General features: G+C 43.3%; 2 protein-coding genes across 2 annotated transcripts; one reads left to right on the top strand and one right to left on the bottom strand.

Moving 5' to 3' along the window:
• Positions 1–824: 824 nt before the first annotated feature.
• dnajc22 (DnaJ (Hsp40) homolog, subfamily C, member 22) lies at positions 825–5405 on the bottom strand (the record flags this gene model as incomplete). The annotated part of the gene is made up of 3 exons (XM_080831851.1): positions 825–1007; positions 1496–1791; positions 4871–5405. 3 exons carry the CDS (start codon positions 5403–5405, stop codon positions 825–827), a joined length of 1014 nt encoding a protein of 337 aa, XP_080687977.1.
• Positions 5406–6690: 1285 nt separating this feature from the next.
• lmbr1l (limb development membrane protein 1-like) lies at positions 6691–21443 on the top strand (the record flags this gene model as incomplete). Its single annotated transcript, XM_080832699.1, has 17 exons — positions 6691–6753; positions 12223–12307; positions 13675–13708; positions 14029–14168; positions 14779–14882; positions 15042–15165; positions 15480–15548; positions 15752–15816; positions 16175–16247; positions 16512–16595; positions 17896–17972; positions 18134–18211; positions 18435–18508; positions 18877–18967; positions 19079–19145; positions 19845–20006; positions 20923–21443. 17 exons carry the CDS (start codon positions 6691–6693, stop codon positions 21006–21008), a joined length of 1476 nt encoding a protein of 491 aa, XP_080688825.1. The 3' UTR covers positions 21009–21443.
• Between the last annotated feature and the right edge of the window lie 216 nt (positions 21444–21659).

Below are 21659 nucleotides of genomic sequence, written 5' to 3'. Positions count from 1 at the left end.
CCTGGATCCACGGCGATTGCCGAATACATCGATTTTTTTTGTCAAAGTTGTTGCTAAAGTACTGCGCAAAAATGTTTATCATGATATCGCTGACTTTGTAGACTAAAATTAATCTATTTATTGCGTCAGTATGTTCAATACGCCGTCCTATCAGTAAAAGAATAGCAAAGGAGCAATGTGACAGGACATAACGATGTACAACTATATTTTTTACTGTGGGCCTTGTTGTGTAGGCCATCTTTGTATTACTCCAAATTCAGCACATTCACCTTACAATGCAGGTAAGCAAATGCCATGAAAATGATTAGGCCTGTTGTGTCCAATGTAGACGGTCAACCGGTATTGAATGTGGAGAATCTGTTTTTCCAGTAACTCCATTGTATTTTTTTGGTCTCAACAATAAAATACAATATTTTTGGGGGGTGAAATAATTAGTAACAATTAAAGTAGCTCAAAGTGTGTCCCCCAAAGGCTTCGTTGTTATACTGCTATACACCACAAGATGGCACCAAAGGATAACTGGCACTGTGCTGTCTTCAGTCAGTATTCAGCTCTAAGGAGGAACAAGGGTTCTTATGCTTGTCGTTGTTTCCTACAATATGATAATAATACAATAATAATGTACCATCACTTGAAAGTCATGTTATCGTGGTTATTATGTGATTATATTCCTTCCTGGCCACTCACAGTTCTTTTAAATTGTATTGCCTGGACTCTCCTTGATAAGGATCAACGGACTGATCCAGTCTTGAGAAATTAAAAGCCAACATGTGTTATGTCATTGTAAGGTTCTGTGTCTTTATTTAAATAAAAAAAAAGGAAAATCATCCATTTCGTCGTGGCTTACGTCTGTGAGAAAGGGTCTCATAGGCCTCCTGGATCTTAATAAACATCTTCTGTGCCTCTAAAGGCTGGTGAAGGTTGTGGTCTGGGTGCCAAATCTTTACCAGCTCTCTATAACGAAGAGTGATCTCTTCTTGAGTGGCCTCCTCATTCAAAGACAAAACCTGAAACACAACACAGTCACAGTTGTGGGTAACACTAAACACAAATATAGGCAAGGTGAAAATTTTCCACTCAGTTTACGTCAACATTTTTGCATTAAACACTTATTATTACATTTAATATTCCGCTGCGCGTTGGGGTGCTGTTTGCCCCGTCCGGATTTATTTTTGGATAATGACCTCTGGACAATACATTATCCCTTACATATTAAACAACTCAACATTGACATCTCTCTAACATTACCCATTTACATTTATTCATTTAGCAGACGCTTTTATCCAAAGCGACTTACATTTTAACCTTTATACACTGATGGCACACTGCACATCAGGAACAATTAGGGGTTCAGTGTCTTGCTCAAGGACGCTTCGACAGGGAAACAAACTAGCAACCTTCTGATTACTAAACGACTTCTTCACCTCCTGTACCACTGCCACCCCTTGCAGTTGCTGCATTATGTCCATAATATTCCTGCCTCATTAACACTCACCTTGAGTGCCAGTCTCTCACGCTCACTGCGTTCCTGAAGCAGGATGTCCAGTATTTTCCTCCAGGCTTCCTCGGTATACCCTATTCCCCCTGTCAGGAGACACAGGATTCTGTACGGTAACAGCAGGAAGTACTCCAAAACACCTCTTAGCCACGGAAGAAACCAGAACATGTCCAATATGGATGCCACACAGTCTGAGATGTAGTAGAGAGTAGCAGTGGTGTTGTGGAAAATGCTGTAACCCAGGGGAGCTGAGAAAGCCAGCAAGACCAGGCTCAGACGAAAGAGACGTGGACCTGAGGTGAAGGGGTGAGAGAGTTAGGACGTTTTTTGGCCTTTTATTGAAATGGAAATACATTTTGCTGTTGGCAATATAATGTGCGATTCAGTCATGCAATTTGAAAATGAATTTTGCAGATGGCAATGCAATATGAAAAGTGGCAATGCAATGCTCAATTCAGTTTGAATTATTCTGATGAAACATTCAAATGAAAATGTTATGAATTGCATATCACACTGCTATCTTTTTTTTGCCTCTTTATTGAAATTGCAATACAAAACAGCGCCCCCAGCATGTCACCATGCTCCTTAGTTGTCAAAATCCAACAGACAATGCAATCTGTCAGTCCTTTCATCAAGGCAGGCCTTTACTTAGGACATCACTTTCTCGTTGAGTGACTTGGCCTGCAGCCGAATAGTCTTTTTTGCTTAGGAAGGTTCCTGACTGATTGAAGGGATCCGGAAGTATCTAAGTGGCAGCCGTGATAAAAGCTGGGCAAATTCTCTGAATGCTGAAGGAAAGGTGCTTATATTCTTCCTGTCTTATCTCCTTTAGCATAAAGGGAAACTGACCATCCATACAGGAAGGAAAGTAGTTAATAATACCATGCTACAAATCCTTGTATCAGCAAAAACGAATTATCAACACGACCAACGTCAATAACATCTGCCATCGCATAATAACCTCGCCTAGTGTAAGTGTAGTTGGATGACTGTTTTCTTTACCTTAGGTACATCCCATGCCGTTATTTGCACGCTTCCTCTGTCCTTGTTTCTCGGTCCTCTAGCTCGTGCCCTGGAAATCGTTCGAAGCACATGGACGCCATGGAGGAGGAGAGGAGGAGGGAGGACAGAGGATCTATGAGCGAGGAAACACACAAGATCCTCCTATGTGGAAGTCTTTTTTCGAGTTATTCTTATGTCTATGGTTACGAGGCGTGGGGTGTCCTTTTGGAGTCAATAGGCAAAGATTTTCTAGGCTTTCTTTATAACAGTCAACCTACAATTTAAAATGTAGTGGTTTATGAATGAATATATACGAAAGGAAGGGTTAATAAATGAAGGAAACGAGAATCATCCCTTATGACCCTTGAACTATTCGACCACAGCCCTGTTTCACAAACCCATGGGTGCTAGTGTCTGTCACCTAGCATGTCCCTTAAGGTGTCGGGGAGTGAAGTTTGCACACTGCACAGCACTGTACCTGGTGGATACTGTTACAGTAGCAACATCTTTATTATTCCAGGACACGACAACAGTTAATAACAAAAGACCAAAACGGTTTGCCTAGGTAGGGGATTTTGTCTTTGGAACCAGGAAGTTTTAAAGTACTAACACTAAAAACTACAAAGTTCCGGTTTACTAGCATACTCTATTGAAGTCAAATATATAAGGCCTATTCAACAAGGCCTCCCTAGTTGTTGCACCTCTGGGCCACGCCTACCTGCGCAGTAAATCAAATGTGCTCCACTCAACCTGACCAATTGAAAAAAAGGCCTTGGCTGCTTAACTAGTAGTTAACACAAGCTAGCCAAGGTGTCAGAGGTAAATGCAACCTATTGATTAATAAAACATGATAAAGACTTTTGTAAACATTGAGCTTTGTAAACAAGTTTGCTTGCTTTGTATAAAAGTGTTCAGTGAACATCTTTTAATCCTCTCAGCAGGCAAGCTGAAGCTAGGTCACTGAGAGCAGGCTAACATCAAAATCAGTAAGCTGCTGAAGGGCTTTGTCGCTGCCTGATATGAATCAACATAGATGTGAATCATACAAGCGTGAGTGTGAACTGTGTTTTACATTAGATACAGGTCTACCATCTTGGACAGCTACTTCTGCTTAAAAAATAAACAAGACGTCAATCGTTATTTGCTAGTATGTAAATCCTTTTATATCACAGACGTATATCAAAATATTTTGCTAAAAGTTTCAATCAGGTTGAAACATTAACATTTAAACGAGGCCAGAGAGACCCCACCATTTTTGATGGTGTGACCTAGGCTATTTACGGGATGATCAGCCGGCTTACATTTTATGCAAGACCTGATATTTCTGAATTGTTTGTCCTCTCAAGCAATGTTTAATTGTAGGCTTGATGTCAATGAGCTGTTCTATAAAGGGGTGGAGGAAAATCAAAAAGCACATGCCTGACTCACATTGGGCAGCGACAGGCTTAACCATGTTATATGACTCCACAATTAGATCTTATTGGCTGGGGTTGTTGACTGACAGTGACTTTGTCAAATCAGAAACCACACCAATCATCCTAGATTATGATAATTTATGAACTACAGCAGACCTAAACTAACTATATGGCCATATGGCACTCAACCATTCTGTAAAAGCTTACGCAATGTAACTTACTCCCATTCACTTAGATGGGGCAAAAATAATTCCTTTTCCCACCTTGGTACTGCCCAGTGGGACAATGACCTGGTTTTTGAAAAATTAATATAAGTGAATGGTACCATCACAGGCATTGCCGGTCTGGTCTTCCTATGTCTATGGTCAAGTATAAGATACATACTTTCACCAGAATCACAAACTCTGGCTTGAATGGATTCAAGTGAACCAAGCCACTGACCGTGGAAGTGGACTGAAAAAGATTGTGTTCTCAATTGAATTTTGACACCAAAAGAGCGTGGTGACCTGAAATGGAATGACTGGGGGGCGCTGTTTTGCTGTTTCTGCATTTCCATTTTCATTCAAATTTCTAATCAGAATAATTCAAACCGAATTAAGAACTGCATTGCCACAGCATTTTCCAATAACATTCCAAAAAACTTCCATAGGATAAAGTAAAATGAATATTGATATGAAGGCAATAATTAGTTTAATTTTAAACAGGCTTAAATGAATGCATAGCTGAATATACACCGAATATGTGATGCATAATGCATGAAATAGATGTTTCAGTGCAGATGGAAAATACAGTGTACTGTTTCACATTTTTATACCTCCAGAGTACTGAACCTACAGAACTGTTAACGCTGATGTCCTGTTCCTCTTATCAAACTACACTACACCATAGGGTTACAGAGAAAAGAGAACACTAAGCAGTGATCATAGAAACAGAAACTAGAAAACAGAAGTCTTACACAGTGGTCCAGGTGGCTGTGGCCGTTTGAACTTGCGGTTCTGTGTGGCTGTGACCGTAGCTACAACACTGATGGGCAAAGGGGAGAGGCGGCTGCCGTAGAAGATGAGAGACGTAAGGAGGCAGGCAGGGAGTGTCTTCCACAGGTCGGAGGTCTGTGAACCAACGCTGGACACCAGGTGCACACCAGCAACCACAGACAGAGGAAGCACAATCACATAGAAGAAGCTGAGAGAGTTGAGGCCAATCAAAGCCGCTGTTCCAAAATAGATACCCACACAAACCTGCCCCGCGAAACGTGTAGGGCCGGCCGGGGGTTGAACATCATCACGAGGTCTCTTTCTGTTTGCCACTGAGTTGGCTTCACTTACATATGCTGGGATACGGAAAAACTCTCTTGCCCAGCCAACTCCAAAACCACCAAGAGTAAGCATCCACAATAGAGCGTGGCTGTCTCTTCCTAAGTACAAGTGATGCAGGCCCAGAACTCCACCCACTGCCCATAGAGTATATGTCATCATGAGACCCTTCGCCATGGTAACATCCAACAACTGGATGTTGGATAGGATCTGAGAAGGAGGTTAATGTCTTCAGAACAGTCCCATTCCAAAGCCTGTGGAGAACAGGAATATCACACTACAGCACATCAGTTTTGAAAGTGAACATGGTCAGCCAGTTTACAATTTTCAGATAGACTACAATTTACTACAAATACAATTTACTAAACAAGCGATGTTATGTTTATGTAAATGTGGAAAATATTCCCCAAAGAATGCACTGGCCTTTTTGGATGACCATGTGAAAACTTCTCGAACGCAAACGATAACATTCAGACTGAATAAGCATAAGGAGGGAGTCCATATTTTACTAGTATTTCACGAAATAAAGAATAACTTATACTCGCCTAAATCGGTGACACGATATGGTGACTTAAGAGCAGGAATGCAAGCGTTTCTTCTTGAAGGCCCAAAAAATGTGTCCTCAACGCAACTTCCGCGTTTGCCAGTGAATGAAAATGGACTTTGGGATGATGACAGTGTCTCCATTAGAGCTGGTTATTGATTGACCTTTGATCAACTGATTTGGAGTTGTCATGAAACCCATTTCAAGCTTTTAAAAAAATCGCTGTCACTTGTAAATGTGCAGTAGGCAACCCAGCATAGTTTTCCCAACATTTACATGGTGTATGATGAACGAAACAAAATTGTATGGTAGCAAAAAAAAAAAATACATTTACATATTTACTAGACAGCCAACAATACCTTGAGCCGCTTGACCTGCTCTGAACGTTTTGTAATATAACCCAACCAAAGAATTTGATGTCTTGTTTCATTTGTAATAGTAGCCTAAGCCTATGATAAATGAGGTGCAGTAAGATCAGTTTTGGGGAAAAGTCAAAAAGTTCAACTTTTGGGCTGTAGTCATGCCAGTCAGTCAGTTCAAGTCTAGAGCCGCCCTTGCCTCCACCCCCAAGCCAACCTCTATGGATGTAAAAGGAACACAGTCTATAAAGGGGAGTCGTGTTAGCAGTTACGCGAGAAGCAGAAGCCTTGTGGCAGTTCCGCAATGATTTTAACCGGTTTTAAGTAAATTTATACAAAGTAATCTGACCGAGAGGTAATATTTTCTGGTGTTCTGCTTGCGTGGATGAAAGTGAATATTGCTAGATGTGGAAACCTGATTTGTCGTGGCTCTAGGATCTTTCTTGGGGCGAAGTGCCTCTGCTGATGGTTTTTTGAAGCGAAGCTTCTATGACTTTATTTTTTGCGCTTTTCCGTTTTTTCCAAACCAGTCTAATGGTTTAAGACATGTTTTCAAAGAATGGAAATAAACGACGTGTCGGTCAGGGAGCAGCAATTCCACGAGCGAGTGCGAGAGACTTTAGTAAGTACACAAAACTAGACCATTAACAGCTAAATAAGTTGTTCATAAGGTAGGCTATGCACACAGCATTATCATCGGAAGGCTAACGACTAACGGACTGATTAAGACCGTGTCTAGGTTTTCTCACACCTGTGATAACCACTGTTTCTTTTATTGTTTGGTTTAAGCCAGCATTAGAACAGATTGAACTATTTTAGATGTGGCGTTTGGAACCAGTAACATTAACACTATGATTTTTATATTATTAAACAGTAAATTGCTCAGCAGAAAGGAAAAGCAATGTAATGGTTGCTGTATGGAAATGCCTGCTAAAAATCATTTTTGTAGACTAATGAATCGATAGGAAGCTGATCATTGGGGGAAAGGCTATTCCTTTTGGAAATACTGATAAAGAGGGGGAGGGGTATCTGCCTCACACCTGGGGATAGCCCCTGCAGTCACTCATGAGGAACATTGGTGAGTCAATTGGCCTGTAATATAAATGCTTGAGTTTATGATGGCTGAGTTCTCATAGAGACCAGGAACCCCGCACACACCGCTCTGCAACAGAACTCTTTGATATTGTTGTGGGAGACCAATAAATAAGCCCGTTTGTGTGTTTGTAGCCTAATTATATGCCAACTTGGATCAGATGTGAAATCAAGGGAAATGGCACCAGCCTCTATTGTAATCAGGCTTTGCTTAACCAACCTGGCACAGTTCCTCTGAACTTCAGACCTGAGCAGCGTAACAACAAGGCACTAGTTCTGACCCTTAGCCCTCGGTGTCCTCGGTGCTGTTTTATATGTCTTGTTATCACGTCTAATGAGTCTGTGTTAATGCCATTAGGGAAATGGACATGTCCTTGATATCATACTGCTTGTCAGAGGCTCCCTTTAACTGAGTTTACGTTCAGTTTATACTTTCCTGGGTTAAAGATCACCAAAGGTAAAGCATAGTGAAGTATAACAGTTCTTGTGTAATGATACATATCCATTATTTATCGTAGGATTTCGAACACAGCATTTTTGTGTGGGTATTGACATTTTTAGAGAGGAAAGTAGGCCTATATAGTTTACTTTTTTTTTTAGTTTTCAGAACTACATTATCTACCTTACATATGACTGATTCAAAGCCAGAACCGCTGAAATGAAATGTGATCAAATTGATTGTTACAGTTCTTGGCAGTTCCCCCACTTATGTTGTAGAACTCCTTTTAGATTGAGGGGCTTGACAGTGAAAAGCTAAAATTCTCAAACTACCCCTTTAGCATTGGACTAGAGAGCCATTTTGAGTGCCTTGAAAACAGTTTGAAAGGTTATCATCACCTGATGGATTTTACACAACAATATTTGCCTTTTAAGAAGTCTGTCAAGTATAAAGACAAAAATGGATAGAGACTTATGCCTCAAGCGCTCCGAGCTTGATATCAAATGGAGAATGTGGCATCAAGAAGATGAAAAGGCAGCTCATTGTTTTAAAGACCCCAGCCTCAGGGTGTTGCCCGTGGGGGGGATGGGCCCAGCAGACCAAAAAGTACTGCCTCATCCCTTTCCAATCAAACGTATTGATCTGCAACTGTTTTGACAGGTTTATTTTGTCCATGTCAAAAGCTCACTCTAAATAACGGCTCTGCTCAGCTGGTTTTAAAGGGTTATTCTGTATCCCGTTTAGACCTCATTATTATCTTATCGAATAGTGTTCTTTTCTGTTGTATGTAAATGCCAATAATGTAATTGACTTTCCCATTAACCGCCATGACGAGGTAATTGTGACCAACTGAGTCACCTTAAAGGTTTCATATGTAATCAATCCCTTTCAGTCAGTGTAACACACTCATATTCAGAGGTCAGGACTTTGCCCTTGTCTAAATTAGAGGAGTGTACTTAGCCCATCACTGACCCCAATACCAGCCTGTCTCTTTAATTATTCAGTCTTGAAGATGATCCTTTGTTATCCTGAGGAACCACAGATGGCACACAGTAGTCGTCAGTCATCCTCTGCTAACACTAATATCCTTGCACCTCCTCTCCCTTCCTCTTACTTTTTCTCCCTCCCCTTATCCTTTCTCTAATGCTATCTCCTCTAACCACTACTTAACTCACACTAACAGTAGTTACACTCCTGCACTTTTTTATTTCTTATGTAAAACAGTATTTATTGTTACACTAGGTCTCTTGCTCGTAACTTGATTGTTCCCTCCTTTGCACATCACTTTGGATAAAAGCTTCTGCTAAATTACTAAATATAAATGTACGCTTGAAGGAACGGAACTGAAGTCTTACAAGGCTTACATGTGATATCCTGTTCAGTGTCTTCAGACTGCAAACCTCCCGTGTCAAACTCCTAGGGTTTCTGATCAACACATGCCAACCCCTCTTAAATTTCAGCGGTAAACCAAGTAACTTGTGTGAACTTTTGGGAGAATGTACAGGAGTATGTAACCTGTGAGCATACTTCTGGTGGAACACAGAGGCTGCATTGCATTTTGCTATTTTCCCTGCGGCTAATGGCATAACTCAACCTTTTGTACGAAACTGTAAGGGTGCATAGTTGCACATAGTGGCATTCTGACCTGTGCAAAGCATAGTTCTGCATCATGGCTGGATTCTGTGTTTTTGATTTGCCTGTTCAAACAATAGAGAATACTGAATAATTTAAATTCACACCAGCCTCTATAGCTCAAAGGAAACATGTCTTGGCATGGTTTCTAACTAAGGAAATTAGTTTTGCTACCAAACCTCCTCTACCAGATGGTTGTGTTTACCGTGTCCCAGGAATGAAAAACTGAAAGCTTGAACAGCCGCAAGGGTTTAAAGTTCTTGCGAGACTTGTGAACGTCTCTCAACCTGGTCATCTTGTTGGTGGTGCCCATATGTTTGCCTGCCCTGCACTGCACCACCTCCTAGATAATCTCACCCATGACGTGTGTGTGTCACAGTTGATCCCCCCCTTACTGTGCCAATCAAATGCAGCCTGAGGGTCCATGTGACCTGGCTGCTGAACTCTATTCTTCAGTTAATTAAGAAAAACTTGGTCCCTTGGGTTGATTGCCTAATACTTATTCAAGTAATCTGTGTTTTGGTCATGCATTGTTCTAAGTATAGGCTTTTTTTTTGCCAGAGGAAGTCATGGAGCTTAACACGTTCTTTCTCCCTAATGTCCAGGCTGAGAAATACCCTCAAAAAGTGTAAATCAAATGGTCTGAATCTCAGGCGTCATGTTTTTTGGGAAACCCACTGCTGGATCAGTTCAGGCTTTTATTATCAACCTTTGTCCAATACCCCTCATATCTCTGTAAGGTCTGTATTCCAACACAATGGCCATCCTCAATACAGTATTTTAACCAGCTTAATAACACAAGCCTGTCTGGCTGTCAGTACTACATATTTGCATGTGGCAGCCCCTTTGTTTGTCCCCCAAAACTCAATTGTGGGGTGGCTTTAACTAGGTCAGACTTCTGTGCTTCTGTTTAATGTAAAGGGGCCTTATGTTTGACCCAGAGCCCCCACTCAACCTTGTGTCCTCCCTCCCCAATTTTTTTAAACTGCTATACTAGTATTAAAAGAATGGTACACCTTTTGACATTGGGAACAGGATTTAGGGTGATGAGGGACTTGGTTAAGGATGGGCTTCAGTTTCATGTTTGTGCTTAGAGGTGTGGAGCAGTAAAGTAGAACTGAGGCAGCGTGCTTTGGCATCAACACTATCAAACAATGGCTGTTGTGATACCCAGTGCCCAGAGCACAGATGTCCTTACAGTGGGATTGGGTTTCAGCCGGTTTAGCTGTTGTGGAACATCGCTGCTCCGCCTGAAGAGCACAGTGGGGGGAGAGAGAGAGAGAGGCTGGGCTCTGGGCGGTCTTGTTTGTGTCAGGGCTGTTCAACCCTCATGGGTGTTTTTCCACATCTGTTGAGTTATTGGAATTGAATGTCTGTATCCTGCCTACATCCCCCATCTTTCCTATCTTCTTCTGAAGTTTGAAGAGGATGCAGGGGATATTGCCTCTCTTAGATGTAAAGCTCATTTATTTTAAGTTGCCTGTAGCCTACAATTGCCTGCTAACGGCAAATGCACCCACCACTGGGAAACAAAGATATATTTCCTTCAACAGTTCCTCCACACAGACTGACATGGGGGTTAGTTTAAAGCCTTCACATTTAACTCTTTGGCTTCCCCAAAAGAGACACTGGGGATGTAGAGTAGAGGTCATGGGGCTGCGTGGTTAAGGGTCATTTCCACATCATCCTGCTAGGTGGAGTTCCTAAAAGAGAATGGCGCTGATGTATGATTTTTCACTACACATAATTCAGTTGGTTTCTTCACTTCCTGAACAGGCAGAAAGGGAATGCATTGTCAGCAAAATGGCTCTCTGTTTCTACTTCGGAAAGAAAGCCAAAACTCATCTTTTAAGATTTGGTTGCAAAAGATTTGGTTAAACTAAAAAGACATTTCTAAAAGTTTAGAATAGGTGATATTTAAAATATGGTTGCAAAATCACCTGTTTGATTTTTAAAAAATCACAATGAATGTGTCTGCAATACACGTTTGGACACGTCTTCGGACATCTATTTAAGGTATCATTTTTTTTTGGGTGGCATGATTGTATGCTACTGTGTTCTACATAGCTTTAATCCCTGTCTGTAACTTTCACCCCCTTTCCCCCTCTCATTTGGGATAAACTGATAATCTTCGGACTCCATCTGTCTCTGGTGTGTCTCTGTGGTGGGCTGTGAACACTATTCGTAGATCTAAAGACCATTAGCTCACTTTTGTAGATGGTGGTATAGTCCCCCAAACTAGGTTGACAAGAGTTTTACAATATTTCATTCTGACCTAATTTTCTTTTAGACCCTTTTTACCCCCCATTCTTATCGGAGTACTTTGGCTCAGTGTGTCAGTAGTCCTATTCAGTCCTGCTTACGTGTGTGTGTGTGTGTGTGTGTGTGTGTGTGTGTGTGTTTGTGCGTGTGTGTGTGTGTGTGTGTGTGCACGCACGCTCACACACCACTCCCTTGGCCTCTGCAGTCTGTACATTACCATGCACCCAGATACATACACCAGTGGGGCATGATAAGCGTCTCTTATGTCACAGCGCTGTAAATGCAGATAAGCAGCTGTACGCTAGCTTCAGGTGGAGGACTACCACTCATGTTCTCCGATAACAAAAGGGACTCTGAGTACACACAGACTGATAGCCCCTCCCCCAGTCACTGGTTGTCCATAACAATGCAGACCCAGTCCAGATGTTCTATTTGTTAGTGATCGTGCCCAAATTCCTCTTGTTTTAAGTGCAGAGTTCTTCGTTAGAGAGGTGTTCATGTTCACATTTATCTTGTATTCTTATTTTTGCTGTTTTGTTAATATGTTTATATGATTTCTGTCCTATGACCCAACCACACCAAGTCAATGTCCTGTATGTGAAAATATACTTGTCCAATAAAAATAATTCTGATGTCTCTTGTTTCCCCCCCCTCTCTCCCCCACAGATCTGTGTCCTTCTCTTCAGCTGCCTGTACATTGTGTCCTACCTCATTCTCACTCACTTCAAGAAAAATGCAGAGTTTGTCACCGGTGAGTGCCAACAACATTGAGGCAGGCATCTTCAATGAGAGTTCTGCTCATGTTTTCTCTGTCCAAACACTCCCATCTTAAAAAGCTTTGCCAAAACAAGGAGTGCTCTGTATGGAATTCTCCTGCTCCCTGTGCTTAGATTGCATTGCGCAACCTTCAAGCACAACTCCTTTAACATCTCTTTCCCTTTGCGTACATTTGACTTGCTCCCCCTCTTTTTGCTCAGGGCAGCACACTGTGTCCAGTTGAGTTACATTAGCTCAGTGTAGAGTAAGGGGGTGCTCTGTAGATGGCTTCATTCAGTCACCTTGTCAGGGCCCCAAATGACTCAAGATGAAGAGTTATGCAACCTCTCCTGCCCTCCTGTCTGCTCGCCTGGTGGAGGGCCTTTGAGGAATGTCTGGTAAACATACCTTTCCAGTTCCAGCGAAGCCCCAGGCCCTGGGCCCCACCACAAACACTCATAACCTCAAAGACCTCATCTGGTCTCAGCCCCTAGCCCTCTGGCTTCTCAACGGGTCTGCAGTTGTGTAAACAAATCTTCGTACAAAACGGAAAGTTCTACAGCATTATGCTTCAGGGTGTTATTCCCAAATCCAGTCAACGTTGCTAGCAGTGTTGTTGCGAGGACTTAAAAACAAGCATAACCATGGCATGACAGTGGATGATCGCATTGGTGAAGTCGATCGTCATTGTGGAATGATTGAGCATATTGGAGACAGATGTGTGCGCTTCCCCAAGTGCAGGGCTGGCCGTAGAGATGGGGTTCACCAGGAATTTAGCCAACATGCTTATTGGATTTTTAGGAGGAAAATGTGCAAGATAACACTCCCCAAACTCAACTCGCACATTGGTGTTCCTATGCATGCTAAATGACTCCAGCAGTGCCATTTTAGCTCAGCCAGTTTGTTTAAACTGGGCCAGCCTTGGTACTTGTGTTACATTTGAGAAAAGAAGTCCGAGAGGTTTTCATGTACTCGGTCTCTGGACATGCACCCCCTACATAACCAAGTTAGAACAGAGTGTTCTCAGCATTTGACTGTTGTTCTGTTCATATCTGTGCTATTTAGGCCAACAGCTCCTTCTTTGTGCCATCATACACTATCTGGGTTATCTTGAGATTAGTCTTATTACTTGGCTGTCTTTTCTCTCTCACTCCCATGGTGTGTTTCTTAGCCAGATAACATATCATGTAAAAAAAAGGAATCTCTTCATGATGTAATTCTGGAATGCTTTCAGGCAGCATGAATGTTCTAAATTATTTGGTTGTGTGTTGGCCAAAGGCAGACATTTGAAATACTATGATGGTAATGTGTTCCAGTCATCTTTAAGCTTTTCATTGCCCTCTCCTCCAACTTTTCTCTTAGATGACATTGAAGATGCCACAGTCAACAAGATTTCGTAAGTGTATTGATTATTATAATTTGTTTTGTCATTGTGAATCTTGAATAACCATCAGTTGTTTTATGGATCCGTGGTGTTGACGGCTGGCTCTCTGCGGCCTTTGCCCCCTCCACCGTGGCACTCTGCTATCCACACTTAGTGCCAATGTCAATGTTACTCACGGCTCCTCCCTTCCCTCTCCCTACCCATAGCATTATCTGCCTATCCTACCTGTTCCCTCTATAATCTCTCCCCTCTCTGTATATGTAAGGCACATTGTGTTGCACATGTGCATGAAATGCGCTATATAAATAAAATGACCTTGCCTTGTTGTGCAGGTTGTGGCTGTGCACATTCACCCTGTCTGTGGCGGTGTGCGCCGTGCTCCTGCTCCCCATCTCCATCCTGTCCAATGAGGTTCTGCTCACCTTCCCCCACAGCTACTACATGCAGTGGCTCAACGGCTCCCTCATACACGGTAACCATCTGATTAAACACCAGTAGCACACTCGCACAAATGTATACACACACACACACACACACACACACACACACACACACACACACACACACACGTGTATACACACACACACTTTTTTTTTGTATTATTATTTCTATAGAGCCATTTCTGATGACCAGAATGGTCAGTGGAACTCCTGCTTTGTGGAACTTCTGTTTTTGGGCACCTGGCTGTTCATTGTAGAATTCAGATCTTGCGTGTAAGGGGTCTGGGCTGCTGACTCACAGCAAGGCTCATAGTGTCTTCTCCAGCTCCAAACCAGCTGGTGTAAATCATAGAAGGGAAACAGAGTTTAAGCTCAGCTGCAGGAAAGCAACCCTTTTTCGTTTTTCTAAAAACATTTCCCCAGAATAGGGTTCCTCCAAGAGCGCCTCCTACCTTCCTTCCTTGTCCACACTGACCACCTTATGATGTTTATCATTTGTTAGGGTGTGCTTGTAGACACATGCACCTCCTAGTGGTTAAAAGCAGTGCCTTCAAGTAAATCCAGAATTTTAGCACTGTTGACTGGAGAGTTTAAGCTTAAAATAGAATGAAAATCATGACAATGGCATTTTTCCCTTATCAGGTTTATGGAACTTGGTCTTCCTCTTCTCCAACCTCTCCCTCGTTTTCCTCATGCCCTTCGCCTACTTCTTCACCGAGTCTGAGGGCTTTGCAGGATCTAAAAAGGTACCTTCCCTTTTCATAAAAATGGCTACTGAATATACTGAATGAGTGTAGGCTTTGATATATTAGTCATCAAAGCATATCTGTATGAAATGTCTCATCATTGTGCGTGTGTGTCTCTGTCTCTCTCTCTCTCTCTCTGTCTCTCTCTCTCTCTCATAGGGTGTGATGTCACGTGTGTATGAGACCGCTGTCATGCTTCTGTTCCTGAGCCTGCTAGTGCTGGGCATGGTGTGGGTGGCCTCAGCCCTACTGAACCATCACACAGCCAGAGAGAGCCTCTACGGTTAGTAGACCCACTGGGCTCCATCAGTCCAATATGGCGTCAGTCAGTCAGTCCTTCCTTGTCTGTGTAGAAACTGGTAGGAAGAGAGGGAGACTCTTTTTGTTTATGTCTAGCGTGGAGTTCATCTAATTAACTGTGCCCTAGTGCCCTTACTTTTTAAATGTATTTTATTATAGGTTGTTTTTAACTATGTTCTTACTATGTACTGTGGCACTCTGAGATTCAGGTGAATTTAGAGTGCGCTATTAATTGAACTAATTATTATTATTATTATAAATGTATTCTTAATCTAAGTGGCATGTATCTGTCCTCAGACCTGTGGGAATGCTACCTGCCCTACCTGTACTCAGGCATCTCTCTGTTTGGAGTGCTGCTGCTCTTATGTAAGTACACACAGAGTGTTCCCTCTTTAAATGATGACTGCATTTGAAGTGTGGTAGTTTTCTCCCTCCGCACATTAGAGAAGTGGATTCCAGACTTGTGTTCCTTCGGCTGACTTGATAATTCAGTGCATGTTGATACATTTTAAATACAACAACAGCAGGAACAACAAGCTTGTTGACTGCATTGTGTGTTCTCTGTGTAGTGTGCACTCCCTTCGGCCTGTCTCGGATGTTCAGCATCACCGGCAGCCTGCTGGTCAAACCCCGGGTGAGTCCTCCACTCCTCGTCCTCTTCACACAGACTTACTGACCCTTTGGCCTTCTTCTCCATGTCTGCAAGAGAGCGTCCTCTCTAGAGAGGCTGGCAGCGAAACCCTCCCCCTCCCTGATGCATGTCTCATTGGTGGTGGGGGGGACTTTGAGTGGGCAACCCCTCTTATAGGATGACTGATCTCTCTCTGTGTGTGTGTGTGTGTGTGTGTGTGTGTGTGTGTGTGTGTGTGTGTGTGTGTGTGTGTGTGTGTGTGTGTGTGTGTGTGTGTGTGTGTGTGTGTGTGTGTGTGTGTGTGTGTGTGTGTGTGTGTGTGTGTGTGTGTGTGTGTGTGTGTGTGTGTGTGCTCTTGCAGCTGCTGGAGAATGTAGAGGAGACGATGAACTGTGCGGTGATGGAGGAGGCCTCTCTCCACAGGAAGCTGAAGAGTGAGTGTGGCTGTGCAGAGGGAGGGAGGGAGGGAGGGTAGGTGGGTGGGTGTAGGGGTAACTTCAGGTTGGATGAGTGTTCGATGAGTAATGGAGAGGGACCGCACAGGGCTCTGTTTTAGTTCTTAGTTTCATCAATATTCTAATATTTTCAGTTTCATGATCACTCTCCCTCTCTCTCCTGTGCTTTTTTGAGGTGACCTTTCACCCCTTCTGTGTCGTCTTCGCTCACTCTGCCTTCCTTTTCTGTAATTCCATTTCCAGACAGTGCGTCCTGCTGGGTTCATGTGAATATGGAGGCAGTGAAGAAGCAGTTTCTCAGTGTGCAGGCCAAACGCATTGCTTTAGGTAAGCGTCACCCTCCACCCCCATACATGCATCACCCTTTTCCCCCCCATACTCACATACTTAACACTAAATCTCATGGATTTTCACACTCCATAGTATTACAAGTTCAAACACAAACTGCTACTCACTACAAGTGAGACAGCTTGCCTCACTACATCTGAGTAGCAGTTAAAGGCACACAGATCTCAATCACGGACCTCATGAGTTTCAATCATGTTAACTTTACAGGTATGCAGATGACAAATGTAATATAATGTCATCATATAAAATAGTTTCATTACTTCACTTTCATTACTTATATGATATTAAGGGGTTAGATTAAATATGACTGCAGAGTTTTAATTTCTATCTTATGCTTTGCATTTTATGTATTACATTTTTATAATTGTAATAATTATTATTATGATCATTATTTTCTTTTTTATTTATGTATTTATTTTTTGCACTTTATCTGAGTTTTTATGTTTATTTGATGTCTATTTTTATGTGCATGTAATTTCTTTGTGCACGTAATGTACAAAAGCACTTTCAACTGCATTCTTTTGCATGAAAGGTGCTATATAAATAAAAACATTAATTATTATTATTACAATGTCAGAGATTGTAACAAAGCAACGTCCTTAAAGTTAACCGAGATGATGATTATTTCAAAGAATTACATTTTTCCTTTAATGAAAAATAAGATTATAAATCTAAGTAATACAAAACAAGAAGACAAATAAGATTATATACATAAAGTGAATACAATTCAAACCTTAATAGTTTAGGCCTAAATTGGCTTAGAAACAGCCCATGGTAATGAATAGGGAAATACAGTACACGATAAAATGCGTATAAACTGTGGTTAATAGCTCTGCATGCTTGTTAAAACAGATAAAGTTGCATGTACTGACACCAGTGTTTGGAACTTTTGAGCTACTCCATGCCCTGGCTACCAGGAGTGGTGCAACTATCATTCAGTACGGCTCTGGCATAGCGCTCTGCTGCGCGATGCAAATACGTAATTTGAAATTATTATTATTATCTATGTTGAGTTCATGGTGAACTTGTACCTTTGCTGAATGGATAGTTGCTGTGTATCTTGATACAAATGCAATCACAAGGCAAGCCCCCCCCCCCCCCCCCCCCCCCCCCCCCCCCCCTCCCCCTGCACCTTGTCCAAAAGGAGGTAGTTCCATTCTTCCGTAGGCTAAAGTGTTCATGTCTTTGTAGCTTGTAGAGAGTAAGAAAAATCAGTCCTCTTATGCGGCGATGCAATTACGGTGAAAATGCATCTCTTGTTACTTACATTCCACCACAGAAATGCGGAGGAGGGCATCCCCATGGCAACGCAACTTGGGCTACCCACTGGCCATGCTCCTGCTTCTGGCTCTTACGGTAAGATGAGGGATGGTGTGTGTGTGTGTGTGTGTGTGTGTGTGTATGTGTGTGTGTGTGTGTGTGTGTGTGTATGTGTGTGTGTGTGTGTGTGTGTGTGTGTGTGTGTGTGTGTGCGCTTCAGCAGTGCAGAGAGCTCATTCATCTGTGTCTCCTCTCAGGTTGTGTGTGTGCTGATGGTGTGCTTCCACATCCTGGAGCTGCTCTTCGACGAGACAGCCATGCCCAGGGGAATGGAGGTGAGCTGCCAGGGTTGTGTAACTGCAGTTATGACGTGTTCACACTCAAAGGGTCTACCCACACAGCACACCCATGCAAACTGATTCACATCACTTCAACTGCTGACCGTTCAAAGCTAGGCAGAGAGAAACAGTGTAATGAAATCCAGACTAATGTGTTTTATGGAAGATCCACTGCATTATTGACATGCCACTAAAAGTTTCTGTTCTCTTTGTTTGTTAGGACCCCCGACTGGGCATGGCCTCCTTCTCCATGTTTGGCTCCCTGGGAGCAGCAGTGGAGGTGGTGCTCATCCTGTATCCTTCCTACCTCAGTTTACTCTAGGCTCCTTCAACACGCAGGCACTGTTGCTACTGGAAACTCTCCACTCCTGCAGTTACCTGTGATCTTCTGTTTGTTGACGGTGTTGTTCCGTCCAGCTAAGCACAGCATTGTGTTGTCATCACAGTGTTTACAAAGCACATGGTGGGGGGCCCCCCTCTGTTTAAAGTGGAATTAAAACTAAAGTCTATCCCCCTTTTTCCACTATAATCTGTGTGAACTATTTGTTATTTGCTTTATGCAGTTCTAACAAAGTCAATAGTGCAGCATTTAAAGGCTGTGTGCGCTGGAGCTTTTTAGGGTGTGGTTGGTTAGCTTTTATCCTTGACCTGCTGTGTGTCAGTTATCTAATGGTGTCCTCAGTGGTTGGGTTCTACAGCTCCCCTCTGTTCTCAAGTCTGCTGCCTCGTGCCCAGGACACCACCCTCACACAGGTACGTCCCAGTCTCCCTCCCCCACAGACCCCTCTTACAGTCATGAACTCTTAACCAGGGAACTGCATTTAGGCTCAGTGGGTCTGACTGTGTCTGTGTGGTTCTCCACAGATCATTGGGAACTGCGTGTCGCTGGTGGTGCTGAGCTCAGCCCTGCCTGTCTTTTCCCGAACACTTGGTAAGCTGAAACTGGGAAGTTTCTCATTTTGTATGTTCCCAGTGAAAAACTTAAGTTGGTGAATTAAAAAAAATTCTCAGAACTTAAGAATTTAATAATCCATGCATTAAACTGTAAAATACTATATAAGTCTGAGCACATTGTCGCCTTGTATTCAACATTCAAAAACAGTGACACAATAGAGTGGACCTGGATGTTTTAAAAACTGACTAAGAACTCTTAAGGTTCTGAATTGTATCTGTGATTTATCTAAACGGATTTAAATTACTGTAGGTGGCCTACATTAGGTTAATCATTTAATGTGACTAATGAAGCATCAGACAAACACGTCCACAAGGGGGCAGACCATTACTAACCCGAAACCTCTGATTTGTCAGAGGATGTGTGGGGTCTAAAGCATTGGTTCTCAATTGGTCTGACCCTGGGATCCACAGTGTCCCTTGGTCATTGAGTCCCAGATTTGAAAGAATTTAGATTTATTTCTCAAATATATGTGTAAAAATACACATAGGCCAACACAATGCTACAATACACTTAACATATACAACATAAACATACACTCATATTTAGAGTGCAGTAAGACCAACACCGGATAGCTAAGCTTTTTAAATAAATTACTTGTTGACCACACATTCTGCGACCCGCCATCTTAGAAACACTGGTCTAAAGGATTACCCACTCCACCTCTCTCCACCTCAGGCATCACCAGATTTGATCTGCTGGGAGACTTTGGACGCTACAACTGGCTCGGCAACTTCCACATCGTATTCCTCTACAACGTGCTGTTCGCAGGCCTCACCTCAGCCTGCCTGATGAACACGCTCACCTGGACCGTTCAGCGAGAGCTCATCCGTGCCTTCGGTCAGTCTCTTGTCTTTGTCTGTCCGTCTGTCTTTCTGTCACTCTCTGTGTTCGTCTGTGTGTGTCTGGCTCAATCAGTGTGAGGGGCTGCATCGCTAAAAGCAGCACAGTAAAGACACGGGACGTACAGAGGCCAGTGGACAGGGTTGATGCAGGAGCTCTTGCGTTTTGTTCAATGGAAATGAGATTATTCTACATATACAAATTGTTGCATAAATGTGCCAGTACTTCAGTAAAATATGTCCATGTCCCTTCGAAAGTAATCATTAAACTAGCACCAAGAAATGATGACTCTCTGGTATTAGCTAGTCATCTAACAGGTGTGTTTGTATGTGAGATTTTGGTGGTGCGTACAACCATTTGTCAGCAGTTTCTTTAGACAGGCCTGTGTGCTAGGTGTTCCCTGCTCAGGCCTGTGTTTCCCCATGGGCTGGTCTCTCTTCCTCAGATAGAAAGAGCACAATTCTCTCAGGAAAGTGCACGGGGCCAGGAGGGCAGCACAAGCTCCCAGGGGCCTGTGGGTTAGGCCGTCCGGCCCCTCGGTGGAGCGAACACACACACACACACACACACACCCACACACACACACACACATCCTCAACCCCCTCCGCCCAACACAAACACGGCAGGCCAGCACGATTGTGCAGCACGCACTCTCACTTGCACGCTTCCACAGCCCCGCCCTCCTCTGCACCCAGATAGCATCTCCTTCGCCTCACTGCTCAGCAGGAGCCTGCCCCTGCCTCTCCCTCCACTGTTTCAGCTTTTGTTCTCAAATTCATGTGCTTGCTTTCTCTTTACCTCTTGGAAAAAAAAACTTTTTGCTTCCGAGCAGTGCTTTGTTTTGTTTTACACTCCACCAAGAGTTAAGGTTAAGCTGATACTTAGGCTGTTTTGTTTGTCTTTGGTTGCCCAGGTCTCCACAAACTACCCCGGACCGTCTCCCGCTCTGCCATCCCCTTCAGGCTCCTTGTGGCCAGCGGGCTCTCGAAGATCCAGTGAGGCGGAGTGGCCTCTCAGTCTCACCCCTCTGAAGGAGCTCTGCCTACCGTGGCCTTTCCTCAGTCCCAAAGAGCCTCAATATGCCTCTGGGATGGATGGATGGAGCAGGATGTCTCTGGGATGGATGGATGGATGGATGGAGCAGCTGGATGTGCTGACAGAGCGGCCAGGGTTATGGTGACCCAGCGTCAGGTTTGACATGACTGTTCAAACTGCTCGGCTCTGCTTTTTTGGGGTTTTTGTTAATGGAGTTGTATTGTAATCAGTCCAAGTGCTGTGACGTCCCCGGCGGACACAGTGTATTTGGAGGGACCTGAAGCAGCAGTGCCAGATTTCTTTTAATGTGATCCCGGAATCAGTGCCTTATGACATGCAGAGGAACGACGCCTCCCGAAACTGGGATAGCAACACTCAAAGTTGATGGGACGAGCTATTTAAGAGGGTGACCTCATGATGAAGTCATTTCCTCTTCCTGCTTGATGGATGGAGCAGGCTCTCCCCTTAATGCACCGCCCCCCCCCCCCCCACCCCCACATTTCCCTGTGACGCATCACTATTTTTAGAATTCATCTTAAACCACCTTTCACAGGGTTAGCCACTGCTAAAGGGAGATGTTCGGCGAAGAGTCGGAAGAGATCCCCTTCAGGTCAA

The sequence above is a fragment of the Sprattus sprattus genome (assembly GCF_963457725.1).
Source record: "Sprattus sprattus genome assembly, chromosome: 2".
Classification (NCBI taxonomy): Eukaryota; Metazoa; Chordata; class Actinopteri; order Clupeiformes; family Clupeidae; genus Sprattus; species Sprattus sprattus.
The sequence above is the reverse complement of the archived record's forward strand: the minus strand, read 5'-3'. Positions and strand labels throughout refer to the sequence as shown.